Consider the following 27092-nt stretch of genomic DNA (forward strand, 5'->3'; position numbering starts at 1 on the left):
GAAAGGAACCTTTCTCTCTCTCTCTCTCTCTCTCTCACTGTGTTGACTCACTTTCATCCTCTTTTGTTGGTCCTAAAAATGTTTAGGGACTCAGGATGTTGGAAATGTAAAGAACTTTAAAGGTTCAGGTCTCATCAGAGGAATTGGGAATCATGAGGAGGCCTCTAAAGTCACAGGAGACTGACTGTAAATATTACAAAGAAGGTATCAACATAGATTGGTTTCCAGTAGAAACTGATGGAGCTGTTCTCGGGGGGGGGGGAGGGGAGAAATAAATTAAAAAAAAACTTTTAAAGGGCCAAATCATGTGTTTCTCTGCCACTGAAGCCAAGGTGATCTGTTTAAGGAATATCAGATCAAGCTCTAAGTGGATAGTGGCATTGCAAATGATTGGCCATTGTGTACCAGTGAGGTGTGAAATCTGCAGCAGGAGGAGAGATTGGAATGTAATAAACTAAAAAGGCAAATCATAGGCTCAAGTACCTTATCTGGTTTGTACTCTAATACATTTTAAGCTTAAGTCATTGGGTGGATCGGACAACCCCGTGGGCTAGCAACAGAGTAGGAAGGGACAACAACTTCCTGAAAATGTGGAGGCTAATGAAATTTAAAAAAGGAACCTAGTCAACCAAAAGAGAAATAGCAAAATATAACTCTAGCTCAAGCAGTAAAAAAAAGTGTATATCCTCAGTTACAGCTTGATAAAATTACAAACACAAGGACATGTGGCTGGATTTCAAATATTTCACAGCAAAGGGAACTGCCCTTGTCAGCTATGAGGGTATGTGATGTGAACAGCTGGTCCAATGCATGAGATCAGACATACAGTTAAACTTCCAACATCACCAGAAGTCATTAAGTAAAATTGAATCAGCAAATACCTGTCTAACACAGAAAAAGTAAAACAGAATAAAATGGAATATCAATATATTGTATGTGGTCAAAAAAAATTAGCTTGTAACTGCAATCAATATAAATGATCCAGATCAGTGTAGTAGACAAAATAAATTTTACTCTAGGTGTCTGTTTCTCGGGCTTGCAGCAAAGCCATATGATGAAGATGGTTATTCTAATATACGTTTTGAACCAAAACAATTTCAGGGCACGCCATACAGACATGCACCTGTTAATGTCCATTTTAATGCTCAAATCACATGTATTTTACGATTTACAGAAGCTCCAGCTGCTGAGGAGGAGCACAGAAAAGGGAAATCTCTCCAAATTTCAGCCTCTTTGCTATATAAAGCAGTACCCCAGAATCATCTCATTCCGCAAGGAATCAGTTTGGGGCACAACGAGCTACTGTTGTTGCTATTGAAATGAGAATGACAAAACTATGTCACAACTGTGTTCTGATGTCCAATTTTTCCATTGCTGTTAGTTTTGTTTGATCCTTTATTAGTCTCCTCTCCTCTTTTTGCTTTTCTTTGGCTTTTCTTTTAATTTCTTATTTTAATATAAACCCTATTTGCTATTTTGAGTTTGTGGTTTCAGCTTCGTTTGGATTTTTCTGACATTCATACAAAAACTGACAGCTGAACTCAAATGATTACTATCTGTTTTGAATTCAGAAATCCAATTGAATCTATGCAGTTTGCTTCTGTAACTTCTTATGGATTCTACTTAAGTTCTAAAAACTGACAGAAGGAGAAAAAAAATAAAAGGTGAGCAGTATTAACATTTAACAGAATTGCAGAATAAACTGAAAATAACAGAGTGACAGGGAGGGAAGGAACTGGACTACTTCCTCCTTTTACAAGAATTTATTTAGCCATCTAGATCAACAGCGGCAGAAGGGTGACACCAGCAATACATTAGAATACTTGTACAACTCTAGAGAATATATAACAAATGTCTTTCCCAATATGGGTTACAGCACTGATGTATCTTTTCCTTGTACCACAGGTGAATAAAATTCTTTTTAATCATGTAGCAGAACTTGAAACATTCTATTTAAAATGTACTGGACATATTTATTGAGTTGTATGCTTTTGGCAGATGCAACTAGCCAAAAGAACTGCTTCTAACCATTGAGCAAGTCATATTAAAAATGGGTCTTCTTGTGCTATTTATACAAAGACTGTTTATAGTACACAATATAGGCAAACACTATTTATAAAGCAATAACATAGGAAATAACACGTGTATTGTGTCTGACTTTATTGACAAACTTGTACATAATAAAAAAAATTAAATCAAGACACCTATTTGTAAAGAGAAGAAAAAAATCACTAAAAAAGGCCAGAGCATTTTAAAAATTAGATGTCCAAATATACTAGATCATAAGATTAGTATAAATACCACTTTTCAAATGCAAAACCTCCATTAAAATACTCAAGATCTTTTTGTGAAAGGGATAAATGACATGTAGTACAACTGTAAGTGACACTTACAAAGATTATATGCACTTACTGACTAAGACTCCTATTGACTTTAATAGGAGCTAGATGGAGTTCTTTGAGAATATAAACACAGGACAAGTTTTAAACCCTTTATGTTGATACGTACAATCAGCACCAGATTTATGGTCTGGAGAGAGAGGCTCACCTACGCTCCCAACTGGAAGTAAGATGCTTTAATGGGAGATACAGCTTAGAGCAAGAGTGGAGGGAATGGTGGAAACACTGGGACTCATGCCTACTGTGGAATTGAGTAAACACGTTGGCATGTATATAAACACCATCTTCAAGGCGATATCTTTTGCAGGGAAAGAAGGACAAGCAAATAGGGTGAAAAGGATATCTGCTTCCTTACACTCTTAGAATAACTTATAAGAACTTACACACTCACACACCCCTAAAAGTTGCATGAAAGCAATTCATGTCCTGTGGTGATAGTTATTTCTGCAGATGTTTACTTGGCAATCTCAGGTGGTGCATGAGTTGCAACTCTAGCGTGAAAAACCTGAATTATTTTTTTTTTAATTTTAACACCCAAAAGCCCATGTAGTCATAATGACTTTAAAAAATAAAAACATTAGCATCTGAACCAATAAAGATCAAGTTGGGAAGTCCACTAAGCACAAGTTTCTCCTCACTTTCAAAGTTCTCTCGATCCTCTTCTTCTGCTACTAGCTTTCCCATTCCCTGTACTCTGCCAACAAATCTGTGCTAGCTATTCTTTTTGTCTCTTTTACCCTCTTCTAAGTTTCTGTCATCTCTCAGTCTTCTTTTAAACCAGCCCACACACTTGGAACAGCCTATCAACTGATGTCTGCCCACCTCTTTCCCTCTTTTCCAAAGAACAGACTCCATCTATATCCATGAAGCATTTCAGCAATAGACACTGTGCAACATTCCATGGTTGCTTCTGTGTTTTGTACTTGACCTTGACGTTAGACAGTTAGTACTTTGGCACGGGGTCTGTTATCTATTTGGCATACTTCATCTCTTGTAAAAGTAACTATACACTAATGATGCTACATAAATAATATCTCTCTCCTTTCTCTCTTGTCCTACATAAACTGAACTTTTGCCCCACTTCTATGACATGATTTTCTCCAAGAAGATGGTAAACTGGATTAGTTTTTGCTGAGACCTTTAATCTTTGCTATGGTGACAGTGAGGCATGATTCTGCCACTGTTACTCATTAGTACCTTACTTCAAAAGTATCCCCTTCAATTGAAGAAGGGCCTATTTGCATAATATGGTACTTAATGTGGGTAAAGTTAGCAGATTCCTGATCATAATTTGTAATGCACATAGCTATAGTATTTATGCACAGCCCTTGTGAGGGGGCCTTAGAAATAAGTTTTAAAATGTTCCATGTGGTCCATGTGAACAAAGCAACGAAAGCAATATGTTGCCTTGTCACTCACTTTATGCGGCAACCACTAATTTCAAAGGTACTGGGTCCACTTAGTAGCCTTATTCTAAAAAAAATCAATGAATAAAGGGAATTAAACCACAAACCTGGTGAAATTATTTTACATTTCTAGAGAAATTTCCATCTGTTGGAGAAAGGAAATGACGTTCATGCAGACAGCTTTATTTTCATGTGTCTTACTAAACTTTATTCCCACATTGGCACCACGGCAAGTAATTCCATTCTCTGGTTAGCAATTAAATAATTGGAGGTTTTTAAGAATTAAAAAAACTAATATAATAAATAACCCTTAAGCAATCCTCTATCCCCAAATCACATTCTCCTCACAACCTAGATTTATGGATGACAAGGCAGTTAATGCCAATTAGGATTATTATAGGTACCTAAAAAAATGATGCTAGGAACAATAATCTTAACACCACAATCCAAGCCACATGATATTCTATTGGAATTGCTGACTATTTATTTACTACTGAATTCAAGTGCTGAATATTTATTTTTGCTTTTACTTCCACAATAAACCCGAAACCTCCCATCATCCCAGCCCAACATGCACACTCTTCTATCTTGTTGATTTAACAAGTACTCAAAGCTAAATGTCTTCTTCAACAACATTTATGCCATATATCAATATATATATCCTCGAATTCCAAAACTGCAGAAAAAAATTAAGCCTATCCTATGAAGTCGCTCATCTTTCAAACAAACAAACAAACAAAAAAGTACTATTGAGTGAGGGCTTTTTACCCTTCATGGGAGGCAGAGTGAACCAGGATAAAAGTGCAAGAAAGTGGTGTGGTGATGCTGACCCAAATATTTAAAAAATAGATTATTACTTGTGGTTAAGGCACTGGACTGGGACTCAGGAGTTTTCACCTCTCCAAGACTTCCTGTCTAATCCTAGGCAAGTAATTTAATATCCCTCTGTGCGTCAGTTCCTCATTAATAAACTTAGAATAATATTTCCTTTCTCCCAATTTCGATCTCCCTCCCATCTATTTCGATTGTAAACTCTGAGACAAGAGCTGTCTTTTAGTATTTGCTTGTACGGAGGAAAGGGGCCCTGGAGTCAACTGTGTATCCTTGGAACTACGGCAATACAAATAATAAATAAAAACAATGGTACTCAGGAGCTGGTGCTAACCCTTCCCATTTATATCATTAGATTGCATAATATGGTTTTACAAATGCAGCACACTTGAGAGATTGTGCAAAACCGACTGAGAATTCATGTTGACTGACTTTTTCCACTCCCAGACTACAGAAATACTCTGAAAGACGCATCTTCTGGAGTCACACTTCCTGCTTTTAATGGTATAGTATACTCTGCTTTCTGCACCACACAGACAAGCGTATAATAGCTTCTAAAAACAATATTATGTCTGGCAAGAACATTACATTCCTCCACAAAAGAAACATGTTATTTCTTTATAGGTACTACCAATCTCTTGAATTAACCACAGAGAAGTTTTTACTATTATTCTGCCACTATCTTGGCAGATCACATGCCTCTCAAAATTCTTGCTCTGAGCAATTGAGAGCGGATATTTGTAACTGAGCGTACGGACCATTTCTTTTGAAATAAACAAATCAAGTATAATAAGTCTCAGAAGGGGGGAAAATATAGTGTCATCCACAATCTCCAATTTTTCCATTTAAATCAAGGATTGAATGAATACACAACCAGTCTGTAAATTCATCTTCAGCCAGTATAAATTACAGGTTTATATAGTCCAAGCCTCCAGGATAAACAGACAATTTCTTAACCGGTCATATCCCAAACAAGTCTTCCATGTTTTTCTGAAGCTACCTCCTTGTACTATTTGTAGTTCTCTCTCTCCCATTACCACCAGTATGCGCGCGCGCGCGCACACACACACACACACACACACAGAGTCATCGGCAACTAAGCTGTTTCACCAGTTGTCAACAGGTACAATCTCACTTTCAGAAGCTCTGACTGAAGATCTGGCTGTGCACCATTGTTTACTGGAAAGAATAATTCTTCTTGGCTGGGTTCATCTTTAAAATGTGTCATTCCTCTTTACTTAACAAAGCTCCCTCTATTCCTGCCCTTAAATCAAAATGGAGTGACTTTGTAGTGTAGAAAATGGGAACATCACAGACACAAAAAGTGGGCTACCATTCTCCAAAGAACTCAAAACTGGGCAGAAAATATTACGACAAAATGAGAACAAGTTCAGAATCAAAGAGTCCATGGCCAGTTCTCACATCTCTTATGTTTCTCTGTTCTTTCTTGTACAGCATCTGCTGTCTAAGATTTACTACCTCCTTGATTTATTTTTGCTCTGGTTTTATTTAGACAATTGTTACCTGTTACCATGGCAGTGTTCTACTGAATGGTTCTCGTGACAAACTTACATTTTTAGGTACTTAGAACAGCTGCAAGGAGCTGGTTGAAACTTCCTGATCTTCAACTGCTTGACCCAGTCAGAAGCTGCAGAAGCAAGGAAGCTACTGTAACTTCCACCATATACCTTATGGAAATGGGGTGCAGGGAGCTCAGGTGTAGTGGAGTTCCACTGGACCACACTCCTTCCTGTTAATACCTTTAATGTGCCCCCTCACATTAGGGCTCTGAGGCAGCTGGCACAAGAGGCAGCCTTGCTGCCTCTGCCAACTTTCTGCCAGTAGTCAGTTTCCCTACACAAGGGTTTCTCCCCAATGGCTGTTTCCAGGCCATTTTGTTTATACAAAGTAGGCTCAGCAAACTGGAGAATCCAGCCCAAAATTCTCATTTAAAAAGTAAGTCTCTAGTCCTTGTGGCTCTGAACATAATTTTAGCAATGTGAACTGAGGGCAGTTACGACTGTCTGACAGCTACAGACAACTTGAAATAAGAGCTAAGAAGTATACATTGTCTCATTTACTCACATTTATTCTATTAGGTTTTTATACTGCACCCATTACTGTAGTATCAGAGCACCTAGGATTGGGTAAGCTCTAAAGTCTAATTGTGACAACTTAAATATCAACAATGATGATCAAAGCAAGCAGGAAAGAAGAGGAGTGATATTTTGGGTGGAATCTTGTTTTGTTGTTAAATAGGTAGAGCCTGATTGTGGGCTGTGCTTCAGAGACAGCCAATTCCTCCTGGCCAACATGCCCCCTATTTTAAAACTCAGCAGTTTCCACTGGATACAACCCTGTCTTGAAAAGGACCAAACTCTGAAAGAATGAAGGTTTGTAAAGATATATAAGTGTACCTTTTCTTTCTTTCCCTAATAAAATGGAATCGTTCTGAGTGCAGGTAACAAGCTGGCAGTGTTTATAAACTACCCAAGTGATGCTAGAAACTTGAGTAAATTTTGCTTACTCATTGCTGCTGCTGATGCGATAGTCCACTGCCAAAAGGGAAGTTGGAGTATCCTTCGAGGGAAGACCTCAACCATGAGCTGGGAAGTCTTTGGGGAGGAAACCTGGGAGTAAGCCAAGCCTGGGGAGAAGACTTGGGCTGGATTTTATATTGTTTCACTATGAGTGCCTTTTATAAATAAAGTCAAACCCCAGGAATGGGGCAAATTTTGGCCCACTAGAACTTGTGTGGAATGCAATAGAAGAAAGTTGAGGGGAACCACTAGCTAACAGAGGGATTTTTTGTGTACCTACCCACAAGAAAGCTTTGATTTAAGAACAATTATAACTGGCAAACAATTAATCCATGTGTGATTTGACTATTCTAGTGCTCACTGAAAAATAATGGGGTAATATATTGATAGCTCCACTGACCCCACAAGATCTCAGAAAATGTAAATAATTACACTTCTACCCCGATATAACGTTGTCCTCGGGAGCCAAAAAATCTTACCGCGTTATATCGAACTTTGATCTGCTGGAGTGCGCAGCTCCCTCCCTCCTCCCCCCGGAGCACTGCTTTACCGCGTTATATCCGAATTCGTGTTATATCAGGTCGTGTTATATAGGGGTTAGAGGTGTATCTTATATGATTATAGGCATTTCTACAGCTTATGAATACATAAAATAGCATAATAAAATAGTTGTGTATGTTTCCATTGAAAGTTTCTTTTTCTTTATTTAATGGAAATTAAGAAAAAAGAAACTGTATTACGTCAAATGGTCTGGTTGAAACCAAGCAGCAAAATATTAGACTTTTGACCAAATCCTACCAATTTAATAGGAGTTGCCTTTGTGAAAGCAGAATTTGGCCCAGCATTCTTCACTTGCATCCAGGGCCGGCTCCAGGCCGCAGCCCACCAAGCATGTGCTTGGGGCGGCACCTGGAGGGGGGCAGCGCGGCGCTCGGGCCCGAGAGCAGGGCTGTGACTGGGCTCGCTGCCCTCCCCGCGGCGCTCTGGCCGCCGGGGAGAATGGAGCCGCAGCGGGCTCGCCGCCCTCCCCCCGACGCTCCGGCCGCCGGGGAGAGCAGAGCCCCAGCCGGGCTTGCCGCCCTCCCCTGCCGCGCTCCCCACCGGGGGGGAGCGGCACGTGGCTTTTTTGCCTGGGGCGGCAAAAAAGCCAGAGCCGGCCCTGCTTGCATCACTGCAATGAGAGTAGAGTGCTGCTTTCCCATATTTTTCTTGCCTCCACCCAAGTATCCAAAGATGTAATAAACATGATGCATCAGCTTCAGCTTTAAAAACGACACGGGAAAGTACTTTAACAGTTTTATCTTATTTTTGCTTTTGGTTTTATGCTTCACTTTTTAATTCTCTTAGAAGCTTGAAAATTAAATGGGTTAAATAAAATAAAAATAAATTAATGGAGATATCCTATCTCCTAGAACTGGAAGGGACCTTGAAAGGTCATTGAGTCCAGCCCCCTGCCTTCACTAGCAGGACCAAGTACTAATTTTGCTCCAGATTCCGAAGTGGCCCCCTCAAGGACTGAACTCACAACCCTGGGTTTAGCAGGCCAATGCTCAAACCACTGAGCTATTCCTCCCCACCCGCAGCATTCTTCACTTGCATCATCTGTTTCTTGGGTTTTCCAGCCAATTCCCCTTTGGCAGCCACCAACTGTTTCTGGCTGTGCTTACTTTACTGTTCTATATTAACATTGTCTCTTTGTTTTGGTTACCTCCATGTTTCTGAATCAGCATGGTCACTGACATCATCGATATTGTCAGCACTGTTCTGGGAATGGGCTGTAACGATCTTGCGCTCCCCCTGCAGGAAAAAAACAACACACTACAGGCCCTACATAAACGGTGGTGTGAGTGGGGGTGAGCCTCCCTGCCGGGCAGCTGCAGTCCATGGTGGCAGCCTAATGGTTATGGGATAGGGGAACCTGGGCCCTACCAGTCCACTGCGTTCTGTCTCAGGAGCCCTCTTGAGCACCATAATGCACAAGTCTGCTACCTGAGGTCAGGCTAACCTTCTCCCCTAGGGCTGCCAGACATCTGTTTGTTGACCAGAATGCCCAGTCGAAAAAGTTGCTCCGGTCAGCACAGCTGACTGGGCTGCTAAAAGTCCAGTTGGCGGTGCAGCGGGGCTAAGGCAGCCTGCCTGCCTGCCTGCCCTAGTTCCACGTAGCTCCCGGAAGCGGCCAGCATGTCCGGCTTCTCGGCACAGGGCAGCCACAGGGGCGCCGCGTATTGCCTCCACCCTGAGCACTATCTCCACAGTTCCTATTGGCCAGGTACTCCACCCCAGAGCCCACACCCCCAGGCAGAGCCCTCACCCCCTCCCACACTCCACCCCCTGCCCCAGCCAAGAGCCCCCTCCCATATACTGAACCCCTCATTTCTGACCCCACCCCGGAGCACGCACCCGCAGCCAGAGCCCTTACCCCTTCCTGCACCCCAACCACCTGCCCCAGCCCATTGAAAGTGAGTGAGAGTGGGTGAGAGTGAGCGACGGAGGGAGGGGAAAATGAAGTGAGAGGGGGCAGGGCCTCAGAGAAGGGGTGGGAGCAGGGGGCAGCCTCGGGGCAGAGGGCAGAGCAAGAGTGTTCAGTTCTGTGCGATTACAAAGCTGGCAACCCTCCTTTTCCCTGGGCCTCTTCCTACTACTGTGCCCCTCCTCTTGTGGTGCATAGTGGCTGATGGTTGTTCCTGGCGACCTGGTCCACGGGTCGCAGCAGGGTAGGGAGTCTCGGCTCTGAGCTGCAGACCTCCCCCGGCAATGACTTCCTGGAGTAATCCCTCTGCAGCAACGAGTGCAGGTCTGCCTCTCTCCATCTGCCCTCCTGCTGTGCTGAAGACACCCTCTTTTAAGTCTCTCCTCCAATTGGAGCATGTCCAGTAAGCCAGTCCAGGCATGGTATCTTGGGCCCAGAGTTGTTCCTGCACTCTTTACTCTCCAGCATGGGTTTTATGCAAGGCATTACAAGTGGCTTCTTTCCCCTCTCTCACTTTTTGGAGAAAGATTGATTAATTTTAAAAAGCAGGTATTTAGAAGCTAGAGGACATTCCTTACCCAGTGGATCTTGATTATAGTTCAGCCCCAAAATTTGAGGATGAACTAACCACGGTGCAGGTAGGGTAAGAGCATTGACATGTTCAAATAGCATCTTCTTGCACAGCAGATCTGTTTCTTGTGTATTATCTGTTTACTTTACTGACAAAAGTAAGTGTAATTGCTTGTTATTCCTGTCAGCCACTCAGAGCCAATGTGCAATGGCTTCTTTTCTGGCTCATGCATTATCAAATGAATTGCTACATTCAAAATGCAAAATCTTCATCATTAGTAATGATGCATGAACCAGCAAGAACACAGCTGGACTTTCATATCCCATCTTTTTTTCCTTATAAAATGAATAATCATGTTTCATTAGGGAGAAACTACAATGGCGCTTTTACAGTCAATTTTCATTTTAAAGTATCCCTTTTAATTTTCTGAGTTTTAGTTGAAGAACGCTGCATTCATTTTTCTCAGTCGAGAAAATCCACCCTTTTTACTGTGATAAAAAAATTGAAATATATCTAATGTGCTTTTCAATGGAGCAGAGAAAGGTATAATATGATCAATGGCTGAAAGTTGAAGCTAGACAAATTCAAAATGGAAATAAGGCATGAATTTTGAACGGTGAGAGTAATTAACCATTGGAACAATTTACCAAGGGTCATGATGGTCTCTCTCCATCACTGACAATTCTGAAGTCATGATTGGATGTTTTCTGAAAGATATGCCCTAGGAATTATTTTGGGGAAGTTCTATGGCCTGTGTTATACAGGAGGTCAGACTAGATGATCAGAATGGTCCCTTCTGGCAAATAAGTATTCAGTACACATTCTGCTGTCTGAATCAAAATCTATAGAAGGGTCCACTGAAAATATAAAATTCTCCATCTGTATGAAACAAATGGCTATTTGTATATGGAAAATACAGCTTACTAAAGTCAATATTTGTTCAGTAATTGATTAGAAAATTCCAGGGTAGATTGATTTAAATTTAACAATGCTGTAATTGACAATTATCACTATCATATGGCACTGGCATTGCTGAATAGCTTTATGAGTGGCTTTTTTATCTGTAATGACAGCAATTATTTTAAAGTATTTAAGCCTGAGAAACAGACCTGTGAAGTATTCGTTACCATATTTAAACTAGTTTCATTACACTATGTTTTTCTCAATCTTACTGAGTGCAATATATTTAGATTGTAAGCTCTTGGGGCAGAGATCATGTATTCTTCTGCATACTGAAGTGCAGAGAATACTATCAGAGCTCAACATATAACACATCTACAAATCAAACATTTAATAACTATAGCAGAATACAATCTACTATTATCTGCGTGCTAAGGGGCATTAACAAAATATAATCAGTATCTCCCAAGAATTAAGAAGCAGTGAGAGATGTGTGTGTGACACACTAATCTTGAAAACTCACAAACGGGGGATTGTGTCCAGTTAGTTCATTTTATCACTGAAGTGTGTTATTGTCATGGTAAACTCATATGTTATGTCATACATAATCAATGTGAAATGAATAGATATAAGTAGGACAGGACTATAGGAGTATAAGGTTGACAAGTATATAGGAGTGATGAGTGTGTATTAGGTATATAAGTAAAACAAGGCAGTAATGCAAGGTCTACAGGCTAAGGCCTGTAAGATTTCAGCTTAGTCACACTAGGACTCAGGTTTAAGGAGACTTGATATGAGTGGGTGACCTAAGACTGACCCTATGCCAAGAAAGCCACAAGATTACTACAAACAGTGTGCCAATAGGTGATGTTACGGAAAAATAGACCACAAGACACCTGATTGTAACATCACAAAAAGTTCTGTTCTGAGCACAGATTGCCCTGGAAACAGGTTGACTTAAATGTTAATAAGATGCGAATAAGAAAAAGGAGAAATAAGAGAACGACCTATAGAAAGTGGAGCACCTCCAAAATTCCTGGGGTGTGGAAGTACAGATAAGAAAAAGGAGGGTTGTAACCCTCATGCATGTGCATAAGGTGTTAGGCATGGACAGAACAACAAGATAAAAGAGGTGCCCTGGCTGAGATAAAGTGGGAAGACCTGGAGGGAAGACCTCACTGGGACAACCCCAGCAGGAACCATCCTTCTATGACAACTACCTGTTGAGAGATCCACTAGAGGGACTCTAAATAGCATCTTTGGATAGGTGAGTATGAATACAGCAGAAACTATTGAATGGCCTCTCAGGTTTTATACACAAATGTGAGATTGTAACCCTAATTATCTGCTTAGTAAAACTTATAATACAGACAAAACTTCTTACTTACGATTGTGCCTGGGGTCACTGTCTTCGTTCTTCATGTGTTCCTAGAGCCTCCAAATCTAAGGGTGATTACTACACTATTAATCTTAAAACTGTGGCCGCACAGGAGCCAGACTCACTGTGCTTTACCACAGAACTATTAATCAATTCAGAATTAAAATAAAGGCTACAGAATTGTGATTGTACAAGCAATTCCTGAGTATCCAGGAAGGTCAGACTGACCTAAGGAGGCAGATGCAAACATGCCTGGCACAGAGAGGAGAATGAATGTTCTACTGTACATTCAAGTAGTGTTTTTCAAAAGTAAGTTTTTCATTATAGTTGGATATCTGAGCCTACTGCCAGTGGTGGCCATCTTGCTAGAAAGTCATGTAAATTTGTGACAATGGCAGAGTGGTAGCCCAATGTCAAACTATAAATGAATTTCCAACTCCCTTTAATAGTATCTTTAGTGCTATTATATTTTATTTACTAGGACAGATTTGAAAAATGCTTATACTGTTTTACACTGAGCTGCCAATGACTTGACTTTTGAGAAAGATGGCTACCTCCAGCATTTATCTCAAAAAGGTTAACTACACATTTGGAGATGAGGAAAAGTCTGGCTTTGTTTTTGAAAAAGCTTTGTCAAGTGTTGTAAAGACCATACCAGGAGTGGTTTGGCTCTGGGTCGTGTTTATCCAGATTCCCAAATTTCAGAGGTAATTGAATAAATGGTTCTCGCTTTGATCTAACTTTAATTTCTATTAAAAGCTGTCATTACAAATGTATGTAGTATTGTGCTTCTTACAGTACCTTGAGAACGCTCCGTTAGTTGGACAGAGCAGAATGGGTAATATGTTCCTTTAACACTCAAGCATGTCTATACTATTTACTTACTTCTATCTATTATATCTCTATCCACACAGAGAATATCACACAAGAAGAAGGAGGGGGAGGAAGGGCACAACTAAATGCTGCTCAAGTCAAAATAATATTAATACTGTGAACATATAATAAACTGAATCTGTTTCTTATCAATTATTATTGAGTAGAAGAAATGGTAATGGACAGTGGGTTGCAGATTTATACAAAGACTACTCTCTGTTAAGGGACTAGATAATTCAGGGAACTGGTAATGGTATACTGAGCTTTTTACCTCTAAGTCAGCCATTCGGATCAGTATATAGTCAGTACAGACAAAAAGCTGTTACTGTCAGATGCTATTGGGTTATCTATGTGAAATGATTTAATGACTTCAGTCCATTTCTTAGGGACAAGTGATCACATCACCAAACAAATAAATAAATTACAGTTTGGCAGCCTTGACAGCTGTCCCAACAAAATGAGCATGGAGACTTAACAGTAGGCCTTCCAGGTTCAGGGTTAAAACTTGTTGGTGAGCCATGATGTACCATAATGGATAAACAGAAGCATACTGTCTTCCAAGGTTCCTTTCACCAACACTTAATTCAGCTGTAAAGTGAAAGTGATTAGTCTGCTTGTAACTATAGTTGCTCTCACTTAGTACTACTAGGCTCAACACTGACACAGATTTCAAAGCTTCTTTATTGTACATATAAATGCTAATGAGGCAAATAACTGCCTTTTTCATGCGCTCACACCCTCCCCCTCACTACAGACTACACTAACTGCAGGATATCATTGTAATACTTTGTTGTGAGGCTAAACCACCACTCTCATAATTGAAGTAAGTGTGGGTTGTGGGAGCAACAGTTCACTGCTAACATTACATTTTGATTGCAACTGTTAAATTAAAATAAAAATGTCTTTAAATGCATTCCTGGGCATTTCTCTAAGGAACACTCACCTACCATGCAATTAACTCACAAGCTGTCCACTGAATGTCATTGTTTATCTCTACATATTGTACTGAAATAACAACGAGGAAGCAAATATTCTCAAGAAAGAAAATGCAGACAGTAGTCTGAAACAAGTTTGAAGAAAATATGCCTTTCTCCTTGTCATAACATAAAGGGATGAGTTTTCAGCTTGGTTCCTTTACAAGTCACCTGAATGTACGGTGTGTGCATATATACCTATAAACATATTTAAACACTTGAGTAACTCTTCACTATGGAAGAGTACCCTAATGCCTTTATGCGAGGGCAGATCCCTAAGAGCATAGTTTTTTGTTTTGAGGAAGAAAGGGTAATCCCTTATGAGACAGAGTGAACCTTGCACGCCACACTACATGACAACATAACCTCATTTAGAGAAAGCTTTAAACCCTAGTTCTCTAGTCATGTTTCTTCAATATAAAAATAACTGGATTTAGGGTTACTCTCAAATTCAGGCAAGAAAGAGTGGGAAGTATGTCTGTGCTGAGGAAGCTGCCACCAGAAAGCGCAATTGGGATTCTGCCCCTGGAAAAAACTACCAGTCCAGCCGGGAGTATTGATGAAAGCAGCTCTGAAACAGGGATATTATTCTTTCCTGGGTATATGTATCCAAAAAATAATAATAACCAATAATAATAATAATTAATAATAATCCAGTAATTCGTCACCTGATTTTAAAATGGGAAAAATGCATGTTACACGTCCTATACTTAATTTGTGCTGTGGTACTAGACCATTATCTAAATTCTTCTAAAGACAGAAATTCCAGTAGAATTTTCAGCCAGTTCCCGCTAGTTCTTAGTTGGCCAGCAGGCATGGGAACAAAGCAACAAGGTCTATTGCCCACCTCACCCCCATTAGAAATCAAGAGAGACATATGGAAAGATTATAATGGAATTTTCACTAGAAGATTTCTTGAAAAGAAAGCACAGCCTTATTTGCTTTCTTATTTTGTTTCCAACACACCTACAGGAAAATAAATTTGAACCAGTTATTTTATTGACTAAATACCCTGGCAACTAAAGCAAGAGTGGCCCAAATGACAATCACGTGGCAAATTCAGCTCATGGACACCACTTGCGTATGGAGATACAGCCCATGAAGACTACAAAATCCAATATGCAGCAGCTCTGCTTGAGACAAGACAGGGCACTTTGCCTGCTGTGACCTGTAGTCTCTCCAGGACTCACTTCCATATTAAAAATAAGAGCAGTTGTAACCTGCTACATTTTATGCAATTTAGGCGGCCCCTCCTGCCCCTGGCAAGTTGTCAGTGAAACACCTGGATCAGCAAAGTTTGGGTGCTCTCTTCCGAAGGCACATAGCCATCGATTTCAAAGAACTTAAAATAACTGAACCAAATGCTGAGTTAGTCTCTGTTATCTTATAGGAGTTGAATTATTTATTTCACTGAATGTAATGCTCACCACAAGTGCTGTCTACTGCCACATACTAATGCCACTTATTTTCCCAAACAACAGTAATCTGCCCAAAAATTATTAGTTTAATGATAGCGACAAAGGTCCTTACCTGTGAAAGCATTTGTGGCCTGAAAACCAGCTTCCTGCATACTGCTCTCTCAGCGAAACTTGTGATTCCAATCTTAACCTGTCCTTACTAGAGGCAACTGCTAGGCTTGAAGCTGTCAAGTCACTTCCATCTTAGCTTGTCACAGTCCATTTCTCTCCCCATTCCAGCATTTGGCATCATCCAATTCCCACCTGCTCCCAGGTCCTTTGAGCCGTAGGTACAAGGGATATGCACTGAGCCCAAACAGCAAACGTACGACACTCACCTCAGCCGTCCAGCCAGAGGATTTTGGCCATGATGAATTTGAAAGTGAAGACAATTGTCAGACTGAGATTGTATTTCCTTTTTAAAATTTAGTTCTAATCCACTGTTCATCCAGCATAATTTTTTTGGGACTGAGCCACTTGTGATGTTCAATTGTCTTGTCTCTCTTGTGCTTCTCTCCCCCTTCAGGCACACTCACTGAGAAATTAAAAAAGAAGAGATTATGTTTCCTGATGACCTCTAGCAACATTAATATTAATAGACTCTGGGGAACAAAAAAACCCAAAACACATGATCAGGGATTGATTGTACACATTAAAGGAGATCTTCAGAAGGCAAATATTGTGATTTTGCTGAGATGCAAAGTGTGACCGCACAGCTCTTTGAAGTGCAAAGAGAAACAGTGCTGAGGGTGTCAGATGCATCGCTGAGAACATGATATGATTTACATTTCAAAAGCCATATTTAGTAGAGATGGGGGCAGCCGTACAATAACAAAATTGCAGTTAAAAGGGAAAAGGAAAAACACTTAAGGATCTCAAGTCTAGCCTATTCACAATCACAGTGAGGTTAGCAGCATTTTATAAAGCTGCTTCCCTTCTTTTCTGGAGCAAGATGCAGAGTACTGCAGACTGTGAACCTGCGTGTGTGCGTCTAACTATTGTCTTCCATGGTTAAAACCCCTTTGCTACAGGTGCTGTTAAAAACCTGTTCAAAATCTCAGTTGAAACACAGAAGATGCTACCTAGATGCTTAGAAAGGTTTAAAAAGTTATAGAGCAATGATTCTCAACCAGGGATCCCCAGATCCCCTGGGGGGCTGTGAGCAGGTTTTAAGGGGTCCACCAAGAGGGACAGTGTTAGATTTTCTGGGGCCCAGGGCAGAAAGCCAAAGCCCCATTGAATGGGGCTGAAGCCCAGGGCCCTGAACCCCGCCACCCAGGGCTCCAGCTGAAGCCTGAGCAATGTAGCTTTGCAGGGGCCCCGTTACATGGGACCCCAGGCATCTGTCCTGCTGGCTACCCCCTAACACTGGCTCTGGCTTTTATATGCAGACAACCAGTTACTGTGGCACTGGTGGCCCATGGAGTTTTTATAGCATGTTGGGGGGCCCTCAGAAAGAAAAAGGTTGAGAATCCCTGAGGACAAAGGGGGCTGAACTTCTCCACAGTACTTGTTACTCTCTCTAGGAGAATTAAGGAACAGGCATCTGTGAATGACTATCATGTTAAGTAGGAGGGTGACCAGACTATTTCAACTAGGACATATATTTAGTCTCATTATGGGGACACCAGTAGGATGCATATGGGATGGTTTTGGCAACTAGGGAAGTATTTTGTGTGTTTTGGGAACAAGATTAGTCCAGAGGGATGAAGTAATGTTTCAACATCTGAGACATTCTCTGGTTCGGGCACTTATTGCTGTGGGGTACAGGAAAATTGACTGCTGAAGGGGGCTTAGAAGTGGGGTCCACTATGATCATCCCTCCCTCAATCCACCCATTGATGCTTTAGTTTCCTCCCTTCCGTGCAGCAGCCTCTGGTGCACCATTCCCTACTTGAATGACACACGCAGGGCTGAGATGTCTCTGTGCAGGGCCATTCTATATTGTTTCTCCACTGGCCCACATGTTGTGATCCAATAAGAGTCTCCACAGGAACATAGGAATTGTCATACATTCCTGGACCTGGATCAGACCCCAGGTCCAGCTAGTCCAATATATTGTCTCTGTCAATGGCCACCACCAAGTACTTTAGGGGATCTGCTTAAACCTTGTAGCATGAGGTTTAATATCCTCGATGGTCCTGAACTGCACAGGAGATTCTGACATTCTCTTTGGACTTATCTGCACAAAGATACTCTGGAGAGTTATACTGACTCAATTAAAGGTGTGATGTCAATGAGCATAAATTAAAGTGCGCTAATCCCCCACCCGGCTCTGCCAGGCTCTCATTCAGGAGTCAAATGGCTTTAAATCACTTTAACTTAATCCTCTTCCAAGGAGGCATACACACAGGAGTTTCACACACTTTAATTTATGGGTACTGACTTCACACCTTTAGTTGATTCACTTTAGCTTTCCTGAGTGGCCCCGTATAGTTGTGCCTTTTGGAGCATCTTATGCTGCAAAGTGCACCAATGCATGAGCAGCTGGTCCTCAAGTTCATCATTAAGGCCGCATCTTGATAGGCAAAAAGGATCTGTTTGTTCTGTTAGCTCAGTGGAGTTAGCTTAATGCTCAGTTGACCTCCCACCCCACCCAGGCGACACCATAGCCAGCAAATAGATTAGCCTGAGTCTTAATGGGCTTTTTCAAAATGTTAAGACAACACATTTGAAAAACATATCCTTTCTGTCCATCAAGACACAGCCTAGGGGTAAAGAGGGATGGCAGATTGGCTGGCTAAGTACTCGTATTCAAACAAGGAGGGGCAAGGGGCAACATTATTAATGCAATTACTCAAGACACCAACGCTGTTTAGTAATTGTTCCAAATAGGCTCGTTCAGCATCCCTTACTTCTTCAGTTGGAGTGGTTATGGAGTTGTATGACATAGCATAATAAGACTTGTATGCAGCATAGCTAGTGTATTAGACTTTCACCATTGGAGCTCTGGCTTTAAATCTTAACTTAGGCGACAAGTAAAGAAAACTTCTGGTATCTCAGGGACATATCCTGATATCACAAGAGCATAATCTCACCTGGTACACAATAAGCTTCCCTAAAGAGACTCAGTACTGAACTACTAGGGGTGCTGCAGAAGAGGATTATGGTGCTCTGAAGAACCATTTTGGGGAAGCATGCATAGTGCTGACAGTCTATAGGGCCAAAATTAGTGTTAGAAATCAAATTCACTATTTGAAAACTCTGTTTCAGAGTTGGTGTAAATTCTTTTGATCAATCAGATTTCCAGTGCTTTCAAATGGTGAATGTAATTCATTTTGTCCTATACGGCCGCCAACCATCAAAATGGCAATTTCCTATAATTTTTTAAAATATCATATTTGACGCTACTAAAGTAAGTCAGTGATTTACTTCAGTTTACAATTAAGAGATAGTCATTGGAAGAATTGCACGGAAACATTTTAGTAAGAACTGAACTTGGATTTAAATAGCAGGGGATTTGTCTTTATTTTCTAAATACATGATTGTGAATACACACACACAGGCCAGAACCTAGTTATCAAACTCCTTTTAGAAACAGTAGGCCAGGTCCTCAGCTATACCAGTTTATACTAGTTGGCCCATAGATTTTAAACTAACTTTCTAAAAGGAGTTTGACAATATTAAAAAAAAAAAAAAAAAGATCAGTAACAACTGGAGAGACACTATCACTATTATTGTAAATCCCAAGTTATTATTAATGTTATAATAGCCCGTAGGAGCCTCAATGAGGCTCAAGCTCTATTATATTGATTAGATGCAAAACCACGTCCACGATACAATGACTATATTTTGCTCTATCATCTCCATTCCAATTCCTACAGGAATTCTGTTTCTACTTCTGTTTCCACTTGCACGACTGTGCTGTTATGCTAGTCTCAGAAGCAAAAGAAAACATTGTTTTAAAAAATATGTTGCTGTGTTTTAAAGATTTCCAACTACTTATGCCTCACATGATTGAAGCCCAGGCGACACTGACTAGGGAAGAGGGAAACCATATCCCTTTGCTTCTGTCCTCTCCACTCTGCTTAGATTTGTTCCTGATTGGAAGAGCAGAGAAAGACAATGCCATTTCCATACACAGTGAATATGGAAAATATTTTCACTGCTCAACACACTGCATAGAACAGTAAAGTAATTTAGAGAGTCTCATGATAGATTTATCTACTCCTCTTTCTTTATCCCTTGCTATCTTCTTCTCTTCTGCTGGTGTTTGGCAAACACCATCAACAGACCAGTTTAACAAAAAATGGAAATGAGAGAGAAAAACGGCAGCAGTAGGTTAAATAGTGAGTGGATTTAAATCCTGTAATAATATTTACATACTGGACAATTGTTAAAGCCAATCCTCAGTGGGTCATACTCAAACAAGAAGTGAAACCATATTTTTCCAATACTGATATCTTTGTAACATCTTAATTCAAAATATATTTAAAAAGTAAATATTGCAGGGTTCCACCCCCCCCCCCCCCCATTTCCTTCCACTGAGTATTGTCTGTTTCTTTGGCTGTGTGCTGTTCCCTTGGTGATAGATATGCAGTGAGAGCCAATTGATTGTATTCTCAGAAAGATCAGAGTTGTGGGCAGTATCTCCTGTGACAGTCATTTTGCCCGTGATATCCAAAAAAAGGGTAAATACTTAGTTAAGATGTTTTTAAATCGGTAACAGGAACAGCTACAGTGAAATTCCATATGTTTATACTTTTGAAAAATGTAAGAAATTAATTGCGTGGCTGTGGTTTAATTTAACCTGGGGCAAGGATCAGTTCTCTTGTTGGTAGTTTCAGCAGAGGGCAGTGAGAGTTAAAGGACAGAGGGACTGAACTACCCTAACACCCACTCCTTGTGATGCCTGCAGAAGCATATTGACAGAGCAGTGTAGGAAAGCTTGTCCATTGGTTGCCTTACGGGTTTTATGGATAAAGAGATGACAAAGCTACGACTGTCAATCTTTCAAGAGCACTATAGGCCCGATCCAGCAAGGTATTTAAACACTTGCCTAAATTCATGTATGTGAATGACCCTACTGAAGCCAGTGGCACTACTCAAGTGGACAGGCATATGCTTAAATACTTTGCTGAATCAAGGCCTATATCCATTATATCTTAATATCCTTATATTTATATTATAGTAGTGATTTGGTTGGAAGGATTGGTATACATTTTCTAAAATACCACAAAGGATTTTAAAGATGTGCTGAAGCGACTGAAATTATTAGAATGTAAACATATATTAACTGCCTACAGTTTATACATATATGTCTACAGTAGTCCTGCTTACTTCTTCATTCTCCTGAGCAATCACACAGAGTTTTGTAGGTTACATTTTTCTGTCTCTGAAAGCAGTCTTTAATTTTTTAAGCCCTGCTTTTGTTTCTCCCTTGGGATTTCTCAGTCTGACATAAATATTTACCAGTTACACAGTCTCCTTTGTTAGAGAGTAAGGTATGTATTTTTCTGTGTGATCTTTTGTTATTTCTCTAGCTCTTATGTAAAATTTCTCTTCTTTGTGAGCTAGTGCTGTGCCAGTGCCTGAGCATGCCGCTAATGAAGTACCAGGCCTCAGGAAATGCCACCTTTCAGATGAGACCACTTATGGGCATTAAAGGTCTCATGACATTTTTCACAAGAGAAGGTATGCAAACCGAATTTAAAGTCAGGTGGTTACATTATGCCTATCTAATTTCACCACCCAATACACAGACAGTTTCAAATGCTTCTGGTACTCTTTACTACGTGTCCTAAACTATTGTGTAGCACAGCTCCGCACTATTAAACAGCTGCTGCATTCCACCCTACTGGATAACATCAATTATGGGTGACATGATTCCTAATGTATGTATTGGGTGTATCTGCACCATACAGTTTGATATCCTTTTGGATATCATTAACTTGTTCAGGAAGCAGGGTTCTCTGAAATCACTAATTTCCCCCCTTTATTACAAAAAGCTCTGCACTGAGGTGACCTGTCCTTCTAGACAAGAAAACCAGATTTTTTTTGTCCAGAGAAAACCAGAGAAAACTCCCTCCAGATCCAGTCATGCTCTTTTTGGGTTGGCTGGGGTGGGAGAAGGGGTCTAGGCAAGGAAAAGGACAAGTTCCTAGAATAACATATGAAGCATCCTCTTTCCTGCCCTATCAAGAAAATGAGCTGAGGCACTCCAAGCCACTTCAAGTTTGGAAAATAAGAGACCAAGATTCACCCCAAATTCCAACCATGTGCTGCCAGTGGAGCTCTTCACAGGGCCAAGTTGTTCTTTTTAAAAAAATTGCTTGGGTGAAAGTCATTTATATCACAGTTATTTTCTTTTGGGTGAACCTGATGAGTCCAAGAAGCCATCTGGGAAATAAGCAATGCTGTAAAACAAATCCTTTTTGAGTGTCTCCCCATACCAAATTAAGCAGTTGCTGGTAAATCATGTAGCTGAGAATATTTCAACTGTAGTAGTCCTTTCAATGATTTATTCACGGATATTACCTACAGAAATCAGTCAATATTCTATGCAACTCCTAACACCAGCAAGCACACCTAATCAGGGCCACCTTAGGGAAAAATGCGCCCTGGGTGAACTTGTATTTTGGCATCCCTGATCCCAGCTGCCTCCCTGGGATCCCCACCCATTCCTCTGGCCCCAGCAGAGTCCCCAGGCTCCTCACTCCCCCCCACCATCACCTCCAGGCACTGCTGCCTCTCCCTGCCTATTGCCGTGAGCTCCTTTCTACAGCCTTGCATGCCAGGCCTACCCCACTCCTTGCCTCTTGACCACAGTACACTTGGCAGTTGCCTACATCGCCCACCCACAAGGCCAGCCCTGCACATCATATTCCTTTCATTTTATAAGCAAAATAATTGTGGTTTGGGGCCTGTGATGGGGTGCTCACCCCACACTCACCCTGAACGGCTTAAGAGAGGCCAGATAGGCCAATTGACCTATTAGGCTGCAGGTTGGGAGAATTAAAGCTGAGAGGAAGGCCCTAATTAGGGAAAGCTTACCTGTGGAGACACAGACAGGGCCTGTATAAAGCCCAGAAGCTGAGAGCAGCTAGGGACTGCAGGGAGTAGGTTGCAGTCACTCCCTGGGAGGAGGAAGTTGTGAGGCTGGCAAATGGGGAGCAGGGTATGGAAGAAGCTCAGGGAAGGACAGTAAGGACCAGGAGGGAACGGATCTTCACTGCTGAAGAAAGGGCCCCAGAGCTGGCACCCAGAGTAGAGGATGGGCCTGGGTTCCCCAACCAGCCACTGAAGAAATGGCACTGTCTGGGAAGTAAATGGGAAGACTGCCCAAGCCCATTTGTCAGGAAAGACTTTGATACCCCGTGAAGGGGGAAACACGAACAGTGACCTGGCCAGAGGGCCAAGTCAGAAAGAGGCGGCTACAGCGCCCAGAGCAAGAGAGGGGCCAGAGAGAGAGCAGCAGCAGAGCGTGCAGCAAACAGCAGAAGAGGGGCTCAGACCTAGGGTGACCAGATATCCCGATTTTATAGGGACAGTCCCAATATTTGGGATTTTTTCTTATATAGGCACCGACTACCCCGCACCCCCATCCTGATTTTTCACAGTTTCTATCTGGTCACCCTACTCAGACCTGTAAGGAGCTAATTCCCAGAGGGGTCAGAAGAAGGCACCACCTGTGGTAAGTGGACCCCGTGACAGGGCTTTCATCCTAAAGAGCCTCACATTTCCATACAACCTGGGAGGCCACCATTTTTTCGCTGAGGGAGACATAATACCAATGATGGGAGCTTTAGAAATGTGTGCAATCAACATCACCATCCTCTGGAGCTCAACACCATTCCTCAATTTGTAGGAGAGGCCGATGTCAAGCACATAGTCTCTACAGTACTCTCAAAGAATGCTGAGGACTGGGAATCAAGCTTTGGAATCCAGTATTTCCATTTCTTTGAAATTCTCAGCGTTCTAAAGAAAAATGTAACCAATTAGATTTGAGGTGGGGAGAGGGAAGGGTAGCTAAATTTATTATTTCCAAAAGTCTGATGTCAAGGGAAGAATAAATATTGTCCAATTCTATATTTACTCCCCTAAATATGATCACTGAAAATAAAAATTTCAGTGTGATCTGAATCACAAATTATTGGGCTTGATGCAATAATTACTGGAAGAAATTCTATGGCCTGTGTTCTATAGATGATCACGATGGTCACATTCTGGCCTTAATCTGTGAATCACTTAGAGCCTACAAGGGAAAAAGTCCTAAATCACATTAGTCTATGAACCCAGAGAGATCAAGAAGATAAATGTTTTATTTTCCAACAAAATTAATACTAAACATGATAGCAACATAATTCAATTTCGATTTACCTTTGGCAAAAGCAACCCCTTCCAAAATTCTCTTGGTCTGAACAATTTTTGAATTTGCAGAAGACTGGCAGGCACATAAATTAGAGTGGATGGAAGAAAGTGATATTTTAGGAATGTGTCTAACAATATCTAATTTGTTATTTTAACATCTAGGAACAGCTTCTGAAAGCCTCTCCAAATTCTTATTTAATGGCCAAACTAAAATCATAGTACTCTGTTGCCAACAAATAGCTGAGTACCTGTATGCAGGAAAAAGTAGATTGTGAAGTAGGTACCACAGGTTTTGACTTCTGTTCAGGTGTTTTACATTACAAATGTAGTTGCTGCTAGAGACAAAGGGGTTCACAGATTACAGAATCCTGCATCCTGCTACACCTCCAATTTAGTTCCTCCTGCCCCCATGTCCCCACAGGAGAATCAGGAGTGTGGCACCTGCTCACAGCACTTGGTCACCTACATTAGCAGGAGAAGCAGAGTGAAGCTGACATGATTCCTATTCGTTTCACTCTGCTGTGCCTCTTGGGAGGGACACAGTGGAGGAACAGCACATGTGAAAAATTTTGCTGTTGTCAGGAATGCTCCCAAAGAAGCAAAGTGGAAGAAGAAATTAGTATTTCTCTCCTCTCCCTCTCCACCTTACATCCGTGCTGCTCCTTACATCCGTGCTGCTCCCTGCCTCCCTTCATCTCAACAAAAGCAGCAGCTCAAAAATAACCTGCACAATGCGTAACTTTAGCCAGGGCTATCTCAGCAGCTAAATATTTCAGCCACTTAGTTCATCACTAATTCCAATATCCACACAAAAAAGTGTACTCACTGACCCAAGAAAATTACAAAATGAATGGCCTTTCCAAATACTTTACCTCATACACTTCCCAATTTCTTCCCTCCCAGCTCCAAATTACCTTCCTGATTTCTCCATTACCTCCTAAGCCCTTTGCTATAAAACAAGTTTGTAAGCCATTTGTTCTCTCTCCACTGACAACCCTTTTATAGGAGAGGCAAGTTGGCAGTGCTTCCTTCTTGCAGCAGATGGTAGTTATGTCAACCGTAAACCTCCTGGGAGACCCTGGGGTGGTCATTTGCCAGATAATCAAAACATGAGACAACGCCTTTTGGGTGCACGGGGGGAGAGTGCACAGCTGGAAGGAACCCCTCCCACAGAACTGGTTACAACAGCCAATATTTCCATACATACGTGCCCACACGATACGCGCGTTGATAAAGTTTCTCTCTCTCACACACATACACACACAGCATGTTCATAGAGATGAGTGTGTCTCTGAACCTAAGTAAAGTTTTATTTAAGTTCTTTTAAAAAAGCAACACATTTGAGCTCAATAGCTTTTCTGGGAACTATGGGGACCTAAAGACATAGATTGTGTCCTCAACTCAAACTAAAATCTTGAGAGCTACACAGCCATATTCACCCAACACTACCAAGAACTTTAATGGGAATTGTGTGACTAACTCCCCATGGGACTCTGCAAATACAGAGGTTAGCTTGAAGAGTCAGCCAAGGAAGTCACTTAACTTCTGTAGAATTACTTGATTTGATTGCAAAGGCACAACAAGATGCACATGTTGGAAAATACTTTCAGGATGCAGATGAGAACACTATATTTATGTCAGCTGTAATACAAAATACGTTGATGTTTAATAGGTCAGGCAATGATGAAATCAGAGACATAAGGGAAATGAGGTACTGTCTTTGCTGTAGTTAAACACAAGGCCCACTCGTGCTATTCACTTTTTGATGGGAACTGAGGGCGCTCAGCACCTCTCAAGAGGCACTTAGCATGTTACATAACTGGGCCCTTAGTAAAGAAAAAAGCAAAGATTTAACCATGTATTAAATCGTTTAATGAGCACACCCTGGCACCTTCTATATTGAGGAAACACTGATAGAGTTTCAGATCTTCCTGGAAGGCTGGATCCATCAGTGCTGTGAAAGTTCATCTGTTGTGAGCAGCAGCTGTTCAGGAGTGCAAGGAACTTAGGGGAAAGGCCCCCTAGTATTTTATATGCATTACTATGTAAATGCAGTTCTAGTTTGTCCTGCAAATCAAACCATGCTGAAATAATTCATTTGATATATTTACAGTGTCTTAGTAGTCAAGTAGTCATCTGTCTGTGCGCTAGATAAAGATGTGCAAATAGAACATTATCCGACAAGCAAACCAGATATTGACTGGGTATATCAGCTGTAGGGTATTCCTGGAACCATTGTTAATAACATAGGAAACTATGTCTTCCTGCAATACAGTAGTGGCAGCCTCCAAAAATAAGAGTTGTATGAGTAAGCTTCTAGTAACATAAGAGAAGGTATGCATTTATTTACCCTTGGTTATGTTTGATCATCTACTTGAGAAATCCACTTCAGCAAATTGACAAAGACAAATAAATTATATTATACCCATTTTATCCAGAACTAATCTTTATTGCAAGAAATCACAAAAACCTCTACTAAAGGATTGTCCTGGGCTCTCTCTATCTGAAAAAGCCACACGTTGGCTGATCTGTAGTCCATCAGTTTTGATATTTGGTTTAAGCAATAATGTTTTTATATGGCACAATAAAAATATAAACCTTGTTTATCATCATTAAAAGCCATAACTGAGATCAAGGTCCTGCTTTGCTAGGTACTGCACCAATATATAATAAAATAAAGTCAGCGTCCCAAAGAATCTGCAATCCAAATAGGCGAAAAAAAAAACATGGTGGGAGAAATTAAGTATTATCATCTCCATTTTTATAGATCAGGAACTATAAAGGAACAGAGAGATTAAATGATATGCCCAAAGCTGGCATTCCTCCTGAGTCCCAGTTCAGTGTCTTAACCACAAGACCATCCTTCTTCTCTTGATAGACCATCTACTTGAATAAACACCATTTCCTGCATTATACAGCTAGGAAGTGGTCAAACTAGTACAAGTAATTCAGCAAAGCTTTCACTCAAGTCAATGGGTATTCT

General features: G+C 41.0%; 1 protein-coding gene across 3 annotated transcripts in view; it reads right to left on the reverse strand.

Moving 5' to 3' along the window:
- Window positions 1-27092, reverse strand: part of LDLRAD4 (low density lipoprotein receptor class A domain containing 4) — a 426827-nt gene that overhangs the window by 237666 nt on the left and 162069 nt on the right. For 2 of the 3 annotated variants that reach the window (XM_034762567.1, XM_034762568.1), the window contains one exon: window positions 15873-16334. In XM_034762567.1, the coding sequence (XP_034618458.1) occupies window positions 15873-15912 (40 nt within the window). In that variant the 5' untranslated portion in view covers window positions 15913-16334. The remainder of the gene's footprint in view (window positions 1-15872; window positions 16335-27092) is intronic. The other variant, XM_034762570.1, reaches the window with a different exon arrangement.

Source organism: Trachemys scripta, chromosome 2 (genome assembly GCF_013100865.1).
Source record: "Trachemys scripta elegans isolate TJP31775 chromosome 2, CAS_Tse_1.0, whole genome shotgun sequence".
Lineage (NCBI taxonomy): Eukaryota > Metazoa > Chordata > Testudines > Emydidae > Trachemys > Trachemys scripta.